Below are 18466 nucleotides of genomic sequence, written 5' to 3'. Positions count from 1 at the left end.
TTGAAAGAAAAGATAGATTTTATTGCCAGTCTTCTAAAGCTCTGACCTTGCTCCTATTGAAGTCAACAATCACCCCAGTTCATTACAAGGAATATTGCCCAGAGTGTGCTCAAATCATGTAGTAGTTTAACATCTTCTCTCAGGGGGCGATTACCCTGCTCTTGCAGGGAGATGGATTTGATGACCAGCCAGGACTCTTTCATAGCTAAACACTGGTTTCAAAATGAAAAACAAATTGTTTTGACCTGGTAACCTTCTTTCTTATTAAAGCAAAAACTGGCCAATTTGCTTCTATTTATTCAGATTTCAATTTGTCCCTCTTTGTTGGATTATTTCTTATTTTTTCCAAGCAAAAATAGAGTGAGATTTCCCATTCATAACAAGGCAGAGCTGTGACACTGTGTTTTATCATCTTATGTGTTTAAGACAATTCTGCATCCTGCAGACTAATGTAGTGATACCCAAACTAGTTTTAACTAATTTAATTAGGGTATCTGAAACAGTCTAGTCAGCACAGCACAGATATCAGTGTGGATTAATTTACCCTGAGTGATATATAAATACAACACACATATACATACGCGCACACACATGCGCGCGTGCACACACACACACACACACACACACACTCACTCACACACACACTTCATGGCAGGCTATTGGGTTTTGTTTTGTTTTTATTTCATCAGAGTGCATGTACAGGGATTGTTGTGTATTCACTGTTGCCCCAACTTTAGAAGTCATCCTGTGGTAGGAGGAATATGTGTAATCCCATAGTTTCTGCTGGGTGACTGTAGGAGTGCATATGTAAACCACAATTAATTATGGCCATAGGTGTTGTCTAGTGATAAATCCTAGTGATAGAATGGCAGAGTGAGCATTTTCCTTTTCTTCTCGCTTGGATGATATTTTTATACAATTTTATATACAATTTTTTTAAAAATTTGCTATTTTTATTTGTAGGGTTCTGGTTGGGGTTTTACCAGAACTTCTGGTTGTCTGTAGACCCAGATTCTCACACTGATATTTCTCTCTCCTTTTCTCCTCCCCCAGTAGACAAGAGCAATTGCATTTGCAACATCAGCTTAGAGCAAAATAACACCTTGGGCCCAATCACTCCACTAGTTGCACTGAAATCAATGAAAGTTGCACTAACACTCCTTTGAGTTCCATTGCAGTCCCTGTTGAGTACAGTAGATGATAAAGTCAATTATTTACATGTATACAGCATGCCAAATGCAGGGCAATTCAGGCTGAAGCCAATATATAAGAGTAGTGGAGTCTTCCTTCAGTGTGGCAGGACTTGCTTCCACCACAATACATTTAAATAATTATGATGCTACTTCTGCAGCAGCTTAGATTATTAGGCACTTCTAGCAAAGGCACAAACTACTAGGCTGACTACCTTCAGCAGGGAGGAAGCATGGAAATTATCATCTTACCTGTAACACCAGATTTCACTGCTCCCAAATGAGGTTTGTAGTGATGGGTCATGATAAAGTGAGGGGAAGTTAATATGATACTTTGGGAGGAAAAGGGGGAAATTAACCAAATTCAAGGATCTTGGTCTTGTAACATAGTTTTTCTCAGCTGGCATTATGCAGGGAGTTCTATATATGAAGCTAAACATATACTTCAGAGTATCTTTATATTAGCAGAAATTATAAAGGAGATGTCTTGTTGAACTAAGGCAAATATACACCTGTAATCCAGAGTCTTATTGACATAGGCAGGAGGCAGGTTGTTATATGTATTTTGCATTGGGTGATTAGAAAACAAATCAAAATCCATTTGTAAAGCAACAATCAAACAAGTTTGTTCCTAAAACAAGAAGAAGAAAAAAAAACTCTTTGGTTTGTTTAGACTTAAAATGCAAAACTGAAATGAATCATGTCCGTGTCATGCAAAGTATTCTCAACTGTTATGAGAATGATTTTAAACAATATGCATTTATTGTTAGTTCCTTATTCAGAAGGAGAGGCTTGTAGTCTCTAAATGTATAAAACATTTTTCCAGCATTCCAATTTTTCTGTAACTGACTACATGTATGTTCATCTTATTACCAAATAAAAGCAATGAGGTCTCCACTCCATTTGAATTTGAATGGTGAAAAGCTTGGGTTTGTTCAATTGCTTGCTGCATCCTCTCCAACTGTGGAACTTATCACTTGTTCTCCAGTATCTGCTGCTTTGTGGAATAATAATAGCCAACACTTCTATGGCACTGTACATTTTGAAAAGATTGTACAGCTATCCAACTAAGTGGTCATCACAAGCATGGCTAAATCAAGTTTACAGATAGTGGAAACTGAGGCAGAAAGTATAACTAGCCCAAGACCACAAAGAGGAGTTGGTGTCAACTCTGAGATTAGAATGCAGGATCTCATATGTAACCAGACCTGTCCCATTCCTGCAGGTAACATAGCAATTCAGAACTGGACTGTGGGTCCCAATCAGCTTAAACAATATTTTACCGTCCTGTGTTTAAAGGTCAGAACTATATATTTGCATGTGTATGCACAATACGAGGGAATTATTCACTAGATTTGAGATGGTCTGAACTCTAAAGTAACATATGGGTCCTCTCACCTTTTACAACACTTGGATATAGTTTCAGAGGCAAATGTTGCGACTGGGCCAGAAGTGTACGCTGACACCTCATAGAAAGCTTAGACTCAGTATCAAATGCTTACTTTGCCAATTTGTCCCAACTCTTGTCTACCTTCCTAAAATCAAGCATTTTGTTTAAGAAATCAGTTTGTTTGCTAACTATGTATCCTCCAACTTTAGTGTGCCTCTTGCTTAAATAGAAATAGAAATGAATAGTTTACTCAGTAACTTACTCTCCTCTCTGCAGGGAGATGCAGCTATTACACATGAGCTTTGTCACAGATTATGAGAGAACCTTTTTTGAGATCCTTTATTAAAATAATTGTGTGTGTCATAGCATCACATGTATGATATTTATGTAAATTTGAACATGTAAGACACTTAGCTTGTGGCTGTAGGTGCCTTGACAAGGTAATTAAAGGCATAGTCCAGCAACAGCAAAGTAGAAGACTCCCATCCCATCCCCCGCAAACCCATTCCCACATTATAATAAACCGTTGTCAAATGTCTGCTCAGTGAAATGGTTTTTCTGCATGCAGCTTGTGGACTCAAATTAAGATGTGAATTCCAAGTCAAGGTGCCCAGATACAAAACATCTTGACAGTGGCTTATGATTTGTTAAAGTAAACAAGCTTAGGGCTGTTCAAAAGCACTCTACATTGGAAAAATGGAGGAAAAATCTACAAATAATATTTACCCTCTCTTTAATAAGAGAAGTGTATGACGTTGGCACTTCTCAATTCAAAGGGGGTTGAGACACCTGTTGGTTTTGGAAAGAAGTTAGCTTCACTCCCGTGATTAGAATTACTAAGGAAAAGTCAAGAAAACACATCACAAATAAGCTGATAATTCAAAGTGTCAGTGGCAGCATAAGAAGGCATTTGTACAAATTCAGGAACCGCTGTTCATCTGCTACCGCTGAAACAGTTTTTTCTTTTTCAAGGGTCTAAGGGACCGTCAAATGATGCACCAGGCTCAGATTCCTCTACAAACCGCCTTACGTTGCCAGGTTAGTAAATACTACTCTGTTGAAACATTTTCTGTATGTGCAACCCTTCAAATAGGAAATCAGAAGGATATTTGTATTTTATGGGGGCATAGATAGCAACTCCTCTAGGAATTCTGAGACTCGCACGCTTCTATCCACCACTTAAAATTCACTCCCATTTTGAGACGATGATTGACCGGGTGTTCCATCTCCTAATTTTCCCCAGCTGCATCTTATGTATTTTTAAATAATATATTTTCTGCTTTTTTCTGGAGTCTCCACAAACTATTTTAGCTTGCTGAATGTGGTAAGAAAAATTGTCTTGGCTTTTGTCACCCATGTTTAGGTATTAAAAGGAAATAATATTGTTCTGTGATTCTTATGTAGCTAATCTGGCATTTTCCCACCGTTACCTCCAAGATCCTACTATCCTTGCTATGCAAATATTACAAGCTTTCCTAATCCCTTCATCTTTGCCTCACACGTGTACAAAAGAAAGAAAGGGAAACAAAGCAACACAAAATGGTGACTATTATTTTTCAAGATGTGGCCTCAGCTTGGAGGGGCATTAAGGGTATGCATTCAACTTTGCTGGTGTTGAATGAATGAGAAGGTACTCAAAATTTAAATGTGTTGAATGCGACATAGAAGCAAATCCCAAACAAAGTGGCTGATTTTTCAGTTTGGAAAGACTTTGGGGAATAATTTGTTACAGAAATTTTTGGAAGACTACCTAAAGCAAGTGGATGCTGAGATGGAAATACAGGTATTCATGATACAGTAAACTCAGCATATTGACAGCAGTATACAGTTAATTCCTACAAGGATTTAACTAAAATAAATTGGTCATTGGCATTGATATAGTGCTTCCTGCTGGCAATGCAGTATGATAGTTTTACATGACAACAAAATGCCACTTTCAGTAGGTGGTTGTTCTTGGCTTAGCCCAATAAGTTATAAGGATTGTTCATTGTAGCTAAGCAATGAAGAGAGATTTGAAAGGAATGGAAGAGAGATTAGAAATGGAAGAGAGATTTGAAAGTGTTATTTTTCTGATGAAAAAAATGCATTTCTCAAAGCATCACACATGGTCATGTCCAATAATAAATATGAGCTGTCATTGAACGTAAAAGATAAGAACTTGGTCACAATGTTCAACTGAAGACTCGCCATGTAAACTGCCTGAAATAATTTTTGTAGAAAGTACAGTACAGTACAGTACATACAATGAATTATTCTCTAAAGCTGTTCAATTTCTCATTATCACCTTCAGTAAAAACGTGTAGTATAGCATTAGCTATATATATTTTTTTATGTTCCTGTTTCTTTTATGTGGCTCTACTTTGCTCTCTTTCTATATATATGTTTTAAAAGTATGTACATTTATATTAATATTATATGTGTGCAACAGTTTCAGGTGACAATTCATAAGTCTTTCCTGAAGATGATACTCTAAAGGCTTCAATGCTCGGATATGTTTTCTTCTAGGTGCATCTCATCTTTAAAAGCCCAGTGACTTACTGTGTAGGTTCAACATTTAATGACAATTAATTTCAATAGAGCTAGAATTTAACCCTACCCCTCTTTTAAAACGTTATTTGAAGAATTAAGCTGTTCCCCTAATAAAATATTTGTTTTAACACGTGGTATTTACCCACTGACTTTCATCCCTGTTGCTGTATAATTTTTACGCTGCAGTAAGCTAACAAGCACTTGCACACAATAGCTACTGCCTACCTACGTACGTGTCATATTTGCTGTCAGGGAGTAGGCAATTAAAATATATTAGTTAAGAACAAGAGAGAGTGTGGTACAGAAAATATGGCTCAGGATGACGTGGCTTAAAATATAAGTTGTATTCCCTTTGGTCTTGACTGGCTGAATGACTTTGGGTAAGTAAATTCACTTCTCTGAAATTCATTGGTCTCAGCTTCCCTTGTGAAATGTGTGGATAGTAATGTTTTACATGTTTTAAGGTTTAGGGGTCTATTACAAGGGTGTAATGGAGCAGTTAGATGCCCTGGGTGGTAGCTGCACATGGGGCAAAGCCAGCTGCCAGCTGTGGCAACAGCTGTTTTTGTGCCCTCTGCCTTCCCACTTCTCTGTTTTGCTACTGGTGCGTTGGATCATCTGATTTGAAAACCAACAATAGTAAGCATGCATCTCAAGGAATGAAGACAGCAGTTAAGTCTTGCTATAGTTTTGCTAAGCCAAACTATTTGGTGCCAGTTTGGCACCAATTCAGTCATTCTTCTGACAGCAATATGAATAACACAATCTGTGATGTTTTCATAAAGAATTATACAAAGAGGTCTTCTGAATGACCCTTGAATGACTGGCTATGCTTTTCTGTCTGTTAAAACTTTCACATATAATTGTGTATTTTGGCACTGACAGGTATAGGGATAGGGTAGGATTTATCTGTGTGTTTAATAACAGCACCTCCCTATATGTACACTACCTGGTAGTTTTCATATTAAAATGGCCAATCTAGTAAAACACATAAATGTAAGATACCGGTAACACTCAACAATGTAATGTTTATATGTATAGCCCCCGTGGTTCATGTAGTTATGTAAAAGTTCTGATTTTGTTTGCTACATATTACACCTTTACCTTCCTAGATGTCTGCTCTTTGCTGGAGGAAGGGATCACTGTGTTTTCTGATAAGAAGCAATCTATTACAGAAGTGACACAAGCTCCCTAGCCCACACTCTGTGATCATAGAGCTGGGTCTGGGAACAAGCTCCCAACCTGTTCCCAGTCCCAGCTCCATGGTTGTGGTTGGGGAGTGGAGGCTGGGAGCTCTCTGCTGCTAGGGCAGGGGGACATTGTCCCCACCTGGGCTCCAGTGGTGGAGCCCACCCCAGCAGCAGGTAGCTCTTGGGGAGCAGAGAGCAATCTCCTGCTCCTTGCTGCCTGGCTGACCAGAAACAAGATTGCTCCCAGTTGGCCATCTACACATGCCATATTGCGCAGTAACTAATCACAAGTAAATTTGCTACTTGTGTTTACAGGTAGCAAATTTACTCATGATTAGATCAAATTACTGTGCAGTGTCTGCACATGTAGAAGGTGATGCTTAGTGAGCAGTAATTTGTGCTAATCTCAAGTAAAGAATCTCATGTAGATGCACCCTCTGATCCCAGTTCTCATCCCAACTAGCCCGTTTTTTCATACAGAATGGCCATGAAGTTTCATTCCAGATGACTTTTACTAAAATTTAGAGGGAAACAATAAAACAAAAAAGAACACATGTAAAATTTCCTTGAGAACACAGCTTCTTTGACTTCCCTGTGACAGGATGCATGTCAATTAATTATAAAAGGTGAGATTATCAATAATGCTCAGAAAACCCCTATTTCTATTGCCATTGGAATCAGCAGATTCAGATTAAAAGAGTTCAGTGCATTTAAAAAATCTCATGCAAAACTTCGGCTATCTTCAGCAAAGAGAATGATTCTAGAAATGTGAAAAGGGAATTCTTAGAAAATAAAATATTAAATTTGATAGCTACAAGCATGGTATCTGTCTTCCTAAAGGACTCCAAATGCTTTCACATATTCTGTACACAGGGAACACTCTACACTAAGCAATATGAACAAGGTGCAGATGAATTGTGAACAGTCAGCATATTCAGTCTGGACACTAAGTTCTTATCCAAATCTAATCTTATCTGGTGTTTGCAACCAACCTGGAAAACTTGCTGGAGCTGTATCTCTTGATGGATTTCCAATATTTCCTGCTGCTAGACAAGCTGTTCTTGCCAGCTTGTTTTTTCCAGCTGTTTTCATAACTACATTTCTGACTTCTGGTTCTGGCCCGAACCACCAAATGTTCTGTGAGTGAAAATGAAAAATAAGGGAACAATAGAAGAGTTGTGGTGGTTAACTGGATATTGGGAACCCTCCTAAAAGGTCCTATTGGCATTTGGCATGTCATGTTATCCACGGTGATTATCATCCTTAATACAGAGATAAACATCAGAAAGTGGATGGCATTGTTTTGGTGATTCTTCCTTCTTAAGTGCCAGCTCAAACTTAAATGGAGGGTACAAGTAGAAGAGAAACTAACTGGAGAAAATGGCATGTGATCCTTAGTGGCCTATTATAAAGCATATTTGTTAATTAGCAATGTCCCCAGAAACCAACATACCTTATAGCCTATTGAAAACAATGAAAGGGCTCAATTTTACCTTTTTTTTTTCTAAGTACACTCTTCTAGGTTCAATACACTTACAGCTTACAATTCAAGGAGACAGGAACCACCAAAATGCAATGGTAGGATCTTAAAATTTTATTTGCAGAGGCCGTGGACTGGAGGAAATTTGCAACAATAGAAATCTTCCCAAGGGAGCATACAGGTGTTCTAGCCTGCAGATGCACCTCTCTCCTATTCCTGATGCCTTTCCCAGACTAAGGTCAGCCACTCTTGGGGAAGGGTGGGAGAGCAGAGGCAGCTGGATGAGAGGAGTCCAGATATAGGGAACCCCCCACACTCCTCTTCCTCCCAGACCAGTCACCCCAGTCTAGGGAAAGCACAGTTGAAGCTACTGCTTGACTCCTCTCAATCACAGGGGAGTCAAATGGTTAAGCATGCAGTCATTCATTCTAACATGAAAAATTATCTTGCAAGGGAAGATCTTTTCTTGTATCAAGGTGAAAGATCTTTTCTTGTGTACAGGGCATGTTTCCTCTGTGAAAAACTGAATGAGAGCTGGTATGCTGGCAATTTCTACGGGTAGGGAGGTGATCTTCTGTTGGAAATGTAGTGCCTGTACCTGGCCAGAATTTTATAATGCCTATACATGGACATTTTTACTGGCAAAGCTTTTTTTTTCCCCCCATGTTAGCTCGTGTGGTGCATATACCTTTCTCAAAGGGACAGTTCTTTTGTTTCAGAACTCCAGGTTGTTCTGTTCATCTCTTCTAACACATCCTGGTCATTGAATAACTATTTGAAAACTTACCATGGATATCTTTCACATCTTTTCCAAAATGGGAGATTTAAAAAAATCTTTCATACAGTAGAGAGGGGGGGAAACCCTCTAACTTGCCAGGAAAACAGCTTTTATTTGAATCATTGATGCATTCATGTTGCTATAGGGATGCGGTAAATGCTGTTAGCATCTGACATATCACAGAAGCTTAAGAGTTAAATAAGACATTACAGCTGGGGATTATTCTGTGTAACTTTTCGGTGGAAAGAGAGATTTGTCATTGGCATTGAATGATTTCAGAGTTCCAGTGGGGGAAAAGAAGTTATATTTTTTTAAAGCTTTTTAGCTAAATTATAACTTTTGCTACTTTCCCTTTGGGTAATAGGCATCTTATTATCTGGAAAGAAAGATAAAAACATGGCAAAGTGATGCAGGGTAAGGACACACAAAGAAATTGGAGAGAGTTGATAGTGGAGGATGGGATTTAGAGCTGCTCTGCTATAACTCTTTCATGTGTCTGTTCCTATCCTGTGGTAAGTGAAGGCTAAACGACAGTAATTTAGTCTTGGTTTATTCAGAGGCAAATTGACACAATCTAGCTTGGAAGAGAGACAAAACAGCTACCAGGGAGCAAATGACACACACAAATTTCCCCCAATTTTATCTCAGTATAATTTGTATCCAGAGCTAGTTTGTTAGTTAGCGTTCTTTATGCTTTCACTCTGTTATGCACTGCAGAGCCTTGAAGACAAGCTTTGCATACTGGGCTACTTCTGACAGCTGGACAAATGGTTTGAGAAACCTTCTCTACAAGGTCCTCTGCTGACAGCACAAGGATGATGGCAGCAGCTGGTGGCACACCATTGCAAAGTGGGTGCTTAAAGGATATTGTAAGGGTGCAGCCATCTAATGGACATACAGGTTAGCAGAAGAGAAGGTGCAGTGTGATGTGCCAGGGCTTGAACTGGAGCTCCGGGGCCAAAAACATGAGATTGGCACAAAGGAGGATGTCGTGTGTTGTTCAGCATATTACATCTAGACAAAAGAAGCTCATCCCTTGCATCTAAGATCCTCAGCCATTTGAATATGAGATAATCTGGTGTTTTTAAAGTCTCGGTGTGCCTCTTTCTCTCCTGCCAGTTTTTTTGTTTTACTAAAGGGACAGTTGGGCCTACTGTGTTGTTAACAAACATGTTTTTTAAAACTATTTGGAGATTAAATTCCCCTGAGGCACAAAGCAGTATTTGAGTGTTTCAATAACCTTAATAAATGAACAGTTTTGATTCTCTTTCCACTTCGTCCTTGAGGCATTGTTCTTAATTACTAGGTGGGAGACCCCCTCAGTGGCAAAGAAAGAGAAAGCAGGAAAAAGAATCTGTACATCCTCCCTTCATTTAACTGCATACTGTTTACTGAGATGATGCAGTACCTTTAAGTTTCCTAAGTTAGCTCCTATGAAAATAGTCTAATGAAGAAAGCCTTTGATGTAATGTGGTATGATTTCAGCTCATTAAAAAAATATGTCTATCACCTTATTTTGATCAGAAAAAATAGGGTTTTTGTATCCTTCATATAGACCAGCTAGAAGTGTCTGGTAGATGAAGACTAAAGTCACCACACCAACATGGGCCTGACTCAAATTTGCTCCTTTCCATTACCTGTGTGCAGGGATTCCTGTGCAAATGATAGATGGGTTACTATGGGATGCCCTCACAAGAATATACTCACTGTGCTGGCCCTTCTGTACTTAGACAGGGTTCTTCATGCAGTTGGTCCAAGAAAGGATATCATGCACAAAAATATTTGCCTCTCCCATATTTCCTGGACCATCATGGCTACAAATCACTCTAATACTACCAATGCACAAAGGATGCTATTCATGTATATCAGTCTGGTTGCTGAGTATTTGTACAGGAAGTAAGGAATATCTCTGTCCAGCTCAAGACACTGCTCTGTGATTGTGCAGCAGTGCATAGCCTGTTTCAACCCATAAGCTTTCTGTAAGGCTAGCACAACCCATAACAAGGTAGGGATAATTGAATGAGCCGTGAATTTCTTCTTTTCTCCTCTAGCTCTACATTGTGCATTAGTGTGTATGGTGCTACACTGGAACTGAATATCCTTTAATGCCAATTATGGTCTATGTGCATAGTTAAAGCCTACCAGTTTCACTACTAAAAAATATCCATATTTGCTGAGGTGGTGAGCTATATTTGCCTTATTATGGTTATAAGAACCATAAAAAGAAATAGCATCATGATGGCAAAGTCCTCCTATATATTTGTAAATGTTTTAACCAGACAGTTTAACCAGATTCAAAAACAGGCTTGTGAATATTTTTGACTCTGGAATATGGGAGGGTTCACACAGCCATCTTTGAAATGATGCACATGCTTGGAGATCACAAAAGAAAAAACTGGTTAGCTGGACAAATTCTTGGAGAAGAGGTGCATCAGTAGCTATTGACCATGGCAGTTGAGGGTACAGTTTCTGAATCAGAGATTTCTAGACCTTAAATGCTAGAGGCTGCAAGTGGGAGAGGAGCAGTGGAAAAACCCCCTGATCATACTCTGTTCACTCTCTTGCTTAGCCTCCACTCCTTGTCACTGTTGAGTCTGTCACAGGATACTGCATATGGTAGACCTATGGTCTAATCTATTAAATGGCAGTTCTTATGTTCTTATATTTATAAGTCTGAACAGCAACCAGTAGTTTCAGTTGCAGATACAAGTGCTCTGGTCCTTGCATTCCTGGGTTCATTTTTTATGAAACCCAAACTATTGTTACAACAGAAATTAGTAAAATGAAATATATTATTGATTTAACTACTGTAGGGATGGCATTAAAGGAAATGTCATTTTAATTAATCTTAAAAAAAAAAAAGTGCAACCCTACAACACATAGGGTGCTGACAGAAGTGACGTTTGTTGCATGATCAGCCCCTTGAAAGCACTCCACGGCTGTACCGTGACAGAAGTGCATGACTGCAGAGCACTTTAGAAGTGCCCAATCACATGACAAATTAATCCTCATGTAATGAGGTTCAGATGAAGGTACTCCAAAGTGGAATGCTTTCATTAACTTCTGTCTCCCCCTGCAAGCAATTGGGGCTGGACTGATGCAGCTCAGCCTTGTCCCCAGTGCTCTCTGCAGGAAGGGAGATGGAGAAGGAAGGAGGATGAAGCCCCAGGATGGGGTTTGCCCAGTCTAAGCTGGTGGGGGAGTGGGATATGGATTGGAGGCCCTTCCCCACTTCCCATTCTCCCCCACCCTCCAGCTCAGGCTGGGCAAACCCCAGCCTGGAACTCCCTTCCCTCTCTTTTCCATCTAGTCCATCCTGCAGATAGCATTGGAGCTGGGAAGGGCAGGGGTGAAGCTAATGGAGAGAGGCTGCAGACAAGCAATTCCTCCTGGATTGGATCCAAAATAGAGCTTGATCTCCCACCCCCATGACTCAACAGCAAACATCTGTTGGGTTGGGGGTGCGGGGGTGGGCATTGCTGTAACTCATGGTACTTTCTTAACTTGTGTAGTTACCTATGACTTCCCTTTCTTTGCTTCAGTCCAGATCCAAAACTGGTATAAATCAGTTTAGTTCCTTGGAGCTCAGTGAAGCTGGACATACTCCAACTAAAGTTTTAACTGGAATGACTGCCTAGGCTTCAATACTGCAGAGAAGCACCTCAGGGATCACAGTTGACCAATATGAGGCAAATGTGCTCTTAGCGCAAAAAAACCTAATGGCATCCTGGATTGTATTAACAGGAATGTCACATGTAAATCAAGGGGAGTGATTCTGCTGCTCTATTTGGCACAGATGAGGCTTTGCCTGAACTACTGCGTGAAGGTTTGGAAAGCTACCCTCAATTTATTTTGGTTTGGGATCTGGTTCTGAAACTAGACACGGTAAGAACTGGCTGAGAATTCTTTCTTGAGCAATAGGGTTTTAGTTGTTAAATCATTTTCAAAGAGTAGTACCACTAGAGTCCTTTAGTGACTGTGGAACTTTTATGTCAGCAGGCCTATTTCTGACCACTTCTTTGTCTGTTGTTGGGCATTGTTTTCCACTTTCTTTTGTGAGTTGATTTCTCACAACAGGCTTTTTGTTCATGTCACTTTTCTTTTTATAATTTACTTTGTGTTAATTCCCTAAGGCAGTAGCACCTACTGTCTGGCCGAGTGGGCCAGGTAAGCAGTGCAGGGTCAGTTTGTGGGCCGGAAACCACATGGGGTTGGTGCAAAAGGGTAGTCTATGGGTAACATGATAACACATTGCTGTGACAAGATTTCTCACACCCATTAACGCTTTCAATCTATTGTGAGGGTTTATACTTTGTCCCAATTATAAATTATACAATTTAAAGTACAGGCTCTCTTGGCAGTAACTTTATATTTCAGTAAAGGTTTTATTGTTTGGCATTGGGTAATATGCCTTTTATATAGATTTTCCCATAATTGTCACATGTGAACACTTCTGCCTTGTAACTAAAATGATTTTGTGAGATGTGCGACAGTATTAGGAGAATGATCTGAACACATCTCAGGCCCCAAGCCTGCATTTATAGCAATAATAGATTGTCTGATTCCCTTATGAACAATATAACTAAAGCCAACTTCAGACTGGAGTACATCTGCCCTTCAGTGACTATTTCTCCCCTTGCAAATAAGAAGCATCTCATATATCTAGTGCATCATAGATATGGTAGGTACTTTGGAGTGATTTTAATAATAATCCTATATATCTCCCCTTACTAGTCACTGTTGCTCTACCAGGAGTTTGTTTCTCCGTCTATGTAACTTCTTAGAGGTGCGTGAAGTTTGGCAGCTTTGAGGGCTGGCATTGGGATTGGAGGAAATAACCTGTTTTATTTCTTTCTCCAGCTCACATGTTTGCATGACCTGTGTGTTCTCTCAGTTCTGTGTTTTTTGTGATTGTTTTACAGCATTTTGGCAATACCCTCAAAGCTTCCTCTGATTTGCTAAGTACCTAACCTATCTTGAATGCACTTTAGGTGAACTTGTTTGAGTCTCAAATTTGTACCAAAAACTAGGTACAGCTATCTGCTTGTTAAAAAGGTAAGTGATGATCCAGACTATTGGCCTATTCTGATAGATAACCCAGTAAAAGGAGGTGCTCATGGTGCTGAAATAAAAAATAAGATTGAGACAAGCTGTTCACATCAAATAATTGGTTTGCTGGATTTAGCTCTTTTCTGTTTGAAATGATCTGAAAACAGGACTCACAAACTTTGTGTTTTTATTTCAAAATTATTGAAGAAATGGTATCCTACAGATTTTCACAAAGCGCTTGCTGTAAGATTGCCTTAAGTAGTCGTTCGTGTTTTTTATATGTGAGTAGTCACCTCAGTGTCTTCCTCTGTTACTTTAATCTGTCCCTCACTTCCCTATCAGGAGAATGGATACTTAATTTCCCCAGATCATTGCCATATACTTAGATAAAAATACAGTCTTACCGAGCACAATGGAATGCCAGTCTTGGTTAGGACTTTTGAGTAGTACAATGAAACAAACTGATAACAGCTAACCATTTTTTTTCTTTTGTAATCGTCAAACATATGCATCATTTCAATGCAGATCTGTGAACCCTCCCATATTCCACAGTCATAAATATTCACAGCTCTCTTCCTGTAAACAAAATGGAGGTGTTAATGCAACATGTGTAGGCATAATTATATTATCTTTAATCATAGAATCATAAAAAGTTAATGTTGGAAGGGACCTCAGGAGGTCATCTAGTCCAACCCCCTGCTCAGAGCAGGACCATCCCCAACTAGATCATCCCAACCAAGGCTTTATCTAGCTGGGTTTTAAAAACCTCCAAGGATGGACAGTCCATGACTTCTCTGGGTAACCTGTTCCAGTGTTTTAAAACCTTCCAAGTGAGAAAAAAACTTCCTAATATTTAACCTAAACTTCCCTTGCTGCAACTTGAGACCACTGCTCCTTGTTCTGCCATCTGCCACCACTGAGAACAGTTTAGCTCCATCCTATTTTGAACCCCGCTTCAGGTAGTTGAAGTCTGCTATTAAATCCACTATGTCTTCTCTTCTCCAGACTAAATAAGCCCAGTTCCCTCAGCCTCTCTGCAGAAGTCATGTCCCCCAGCTCCCAAACCATTTTTGTTGCCCTCCACTTGACTCTCTCCAATTTGTCCACGTCCTTTCTGTAGTGGGGGCCTGAAAACTGGACGCGGTACTCCAGATCTGGTCTCACCAGTGCCAAATAGAGAGGAATAATCACTTCCCTCAATCTGCCGGCAGTGCTCCTACTAATGCAGCCCAGTATGCCATTAGCTTTCTTGGCAGCAAGGGTACACTGTTGGCTCATATTCAGCTAATTGCCCACTGTAACCCCAAGTTCCTTTTCTGTAGAGCTGCTGCCCAGACAGTCAGCCCTCAGCTTGTAGTGGTGCATGGGATTATTCTGTCCTAAGTGCAGGACTTTGCACTTCTCCCTGTTGAACCTCATGAGATTTCTTTTGGTCCAATCCTTCAGTTTGTCTAGGTCACTTTGAATCCTAGCCCTGCCCTCCAGCATATCTACTACTCCCCCAGCTTGGTGTCACCTGCAAACTTGTTGAGGGTGCACTCTATGCCATCTTCCAGGTTTTTGATGAAGATATTGAACAAAATCAGCCCCAGGACCAACCCTTGGGGCACTCCATTTGATACCAGCTGCCAACGACACATCAAGCCATTGATTACTATCATCTGAGCCAGATGCTCCAGCCAGTTTTCTATCCACCTTGCAGTCCATTCATCCAGCCCGTAATTCCTTAGCTTCCCTGCAAGAATGTTGTGGGAGACCGTATCCAAAGCCTTGCTAAAAACAAGGTATACCACATCCACTGGTCTCCCTGCGTCCATAGAGCCAGTCATCTCATCGTAGAAGGCAGTCACATTGGTCAGGCATGACTTGCCCTAGATGAATCCATGCTGACTGTTTCTAATCCCCTTCTTCTCCTTAAAGTGCTTAGAAATGGATTCCTTTAGGATCTGCTCCATAATCCATTAACAGCAATCAGTTCATACAGTGGAATGAACCCCAGCATATAGCAACTCAATCACAAATTTTCAGGGGTCCTTAGGTGGGCACTCTGGTTGGTAAGATTATGCTGTAGTGCATGTCACTATGCTCTTCTGCTGTCATAATCCTTGCTAGCTAAAGTTACTAGAAGCAAGGCAGCATATGCTACAATGACAGTTTCATTTTGCTGTGTAGTCACTAACTAAAATTTTTGTGTTTAAAATTTCCCCCTCATAAGTATATGTAAATGGATAAAAAGGGCTCTGATGAATATATTTCACAGCTGTTAATCAAATGGGTTTTTATTAAGAGTGATTTTCCCCATATTTTCCTAGCTCTGTTGAACAATTCCTCAAATGCAGAACAGTACAAGTAACATACATAAAATTCTTATGGGCTCCAGAAATTATTTCCATGTTTCTAGAAGTGAGAATTTATATTCAGAGTAATGTTTTTCTCATGAAGCCACACGTTTTGTTTTGATTAACAAAGCCCTAGTATTCCTTTCATTCCTGTAGTACCCAGATTTGACATTTTTAGTTATTAGACTCACAGCCATTGACATTAGCTGAGAGCACAAAGAACTGGATCTCTCTCTTCAACTGGCAGCTCATGCTCTACTACAGTCATTTTGATTCAGCCCTCATCACTTTCCTTTGCATTTACTTGCATGTATTTTGTGATATGGTAGAGCTTTGGAGACTGTCCAGTATGTATCAACCTCAGCTATGCCTAGTCTGTAGAGACTGTAACTGAAGGAAAGGTGATTAATTTTCAATTCCATATGCCTTGAGGTAGCTAGAGGTTGATTTGATTTCAGTGTACCTTAAAGCCTTAGGACTACACAAATATTTGCCCAGATGGGTATGGTGTCACAGGCCAACTGGGCACTGTGAGTGTATCAATTTGGTTGCAGGCTGACTGGGCACTGCGACTGTATCAGCCACTGGGCTGTTTGGTTCAGGATCGAAGAGGCAGAGTTGGGAGTGAAGCAAAGACAAGTTTCACTTATAACAGTAAAGATAAATTTTACTTATAGCAGCAAAATAGCAACAAAAAATACGTTTATGCAGCAAAATATGGATTACACATATAACAGTTAATAAAAAGGTTAAGCTAATAAACAGACAATATAGCAATAAAAGTAAAAAATTGGCAGTGATAATAAGAACAGACAGACAAATTGACAAAGAGTTCCCACTTGGTTGGCAACTTGTCAATAGTCCCTCAGTGCCAGGTACACGCCAAGTTGATCCAGCAAAGTCAGGCATCCCCGATTGACGCTGTCAGAGGGAGCACCGGAGAAGATCTCTGTCAGGATCTGGTCCTTGCTCACACTGGGACTGGAGTCCGGGCTTGGAACAGCAATGACCATTCTGTTCCGTCCTTCCTACTAGTCACCTGACATATATGTTCCTTTATATCTTGTCCTATGCTAATCTGTTGGCTTTAGAGCCACTCACAATCTTACCCTACTGCTGTTACCCTATAGGGTTAAAAGGTGTTACAAATTATCTTAAAAGATTACTGCCTAAACTTGGGTTTAACCAATAAGCAAATCACACCACATCACTTTGGGGTCTGAGATTAGCGTTTTCTCTGCCTAAATTCAACCCACTTGGTTACTTCCTTTCGGAATTTTTTGAAATGTGTTAATTATACCTTGTGGTCAGGTTTATCATTTTTACTGACCTTTAAGCAAGAACCATTAGGTCAGCTAAAGTTTGCAGTTTTGTTTTCTAGATCTGCTTCTTGGGGCCCATGTTAGTCTTATGATTGGTACAGACAGTTAATTTTAACATTACAGTTATGCTTATGACAGACAGGATATGTCTGCGGGAAACAAGCTTTGCCTTAGCTAATATTAACTATTATGCCATTCCTAGATGCTCTCCAGAAGCAAATCCTTTTTGTTATAATTTGCTCATTAACCCCTTTGTTTCTGGCCATCACAGTATGGTTCCCATTGGCTCTCTGCTGGGGATTGCCAGAAAAGAGTACATTTTAGCTCTATCTCCTCCTGGTCAGTTTTGCTTATTGCATGTCGGCTTTCAGGGAATATTCCAAACCAATTCTATGTACCGTTCACTGCTGTTTGTCTAATTCAGCTATTTCAAATGAAGAATTTCTATTGGGCATCTTCTCCTGTGCTCATGTTGACATCACACACATGCTCACTGGCCATTTGCATTCTCCAAAGCATCAGTATTAACATCTGGAAGTATCCCTTACATGAATAATTAAGGTAAACCATAAGCAAGCTACAGTGCACTATGTTGTGTTGACTTAGACATACTTCTAGTTTTTCCCTAAGACTGAGCCTAACAGGCAGAAAGCCATCCCAATCACCTGAAAATCCCAAATAGCCTTATGAAACAAAAGCCTCAGAAAAGTTATCAGAATTAGGTAATTATTTAAAAAACCTTTTTACATATTGGGGAAACTGAGGCAGGAGAGTGACTTGCTCAGAGTCACATAAGTCAGTGACAAAGCTGGGAATAGAACCCAAGTGTCCTTCTAGCATAGCTGCCTCCACTTCCATAACCTCCCTGCATTTCCTTGCCATTGGAGTCAATAAAGTTTAAGAAAACTAAATGTTAGAGGTCGCCTTTACTCAGTTATTGAATTAGGATGACAAATGGCATGTCAGTATTCTGGATATATCCCTTATACTTATCAGCCAACTCATCTCTATTGCCAATGACTCTGGTAGACTTCCAGTTAATAATAAACATTTCCCCATGCTAAGCGGTGGGAAATCTAATAACAGTTTGGCAGAGTCCATGCTGAGTAGAGAAAATGGAATGAGTCTGAAGAGTGAAAGCTTCTTGAAGAGCATAGTAAATCACCTAGCACATACCTTTCAAGCTTTTAATCCTACTT

General features: G+C 39.8%; 1 protein-coding gene across 9 annotated transcripts in view; it reads left to right on the top strand.

Annotated features, from left to right (window-relative positions):
- PDE1C (phosphodiesterase 1C) overlaps positions 1–18466 on the top strand; it is a 306544-nt gene that overhangs the window by 285974 nt on the left and 2104 nt on the right. For 8 of the 9 annotated variants that reach the window (XR_003093365.1, XM_025200593.1, XM_025200596.1 and 5 more), the window contains one exon: positions 3553–3618. Coding sequence is in view for 8 of the 9 variants with exons in the window: in XM_025200593.1 (XP_025056378.1) it covers positions 3553–3618 (66 nt within the window). In the remaining variant the exon portion in view is untranslated. Of the gene's footprint in view, positions 1–3552; positions 3619–5085; positions 5118–18466 lie in introns of those variants that run through there. The other variant, XM_025200599.1, reaches the window with a different exon arrangement.

Source organism: Alligator sinensis, unplaced genomic scaffold (assembly GCF_000455745.1).
Source record: "Alligator sinensis unplaced genomic scaffold, ASM45574v1 scaffold86_1, whole genome shotgun sequence".
Lineage (NCBI taxonomy): Eukaryota > Metazoa > Chordata > Crocodylia > Alligatoridae > Alligator > Alligator sinensis.
The sequence above is the reverse complement of the archived record's forward strand: the minus strand, read 5'-3'. Positions and strand labels throughout refer to the sequence as shown.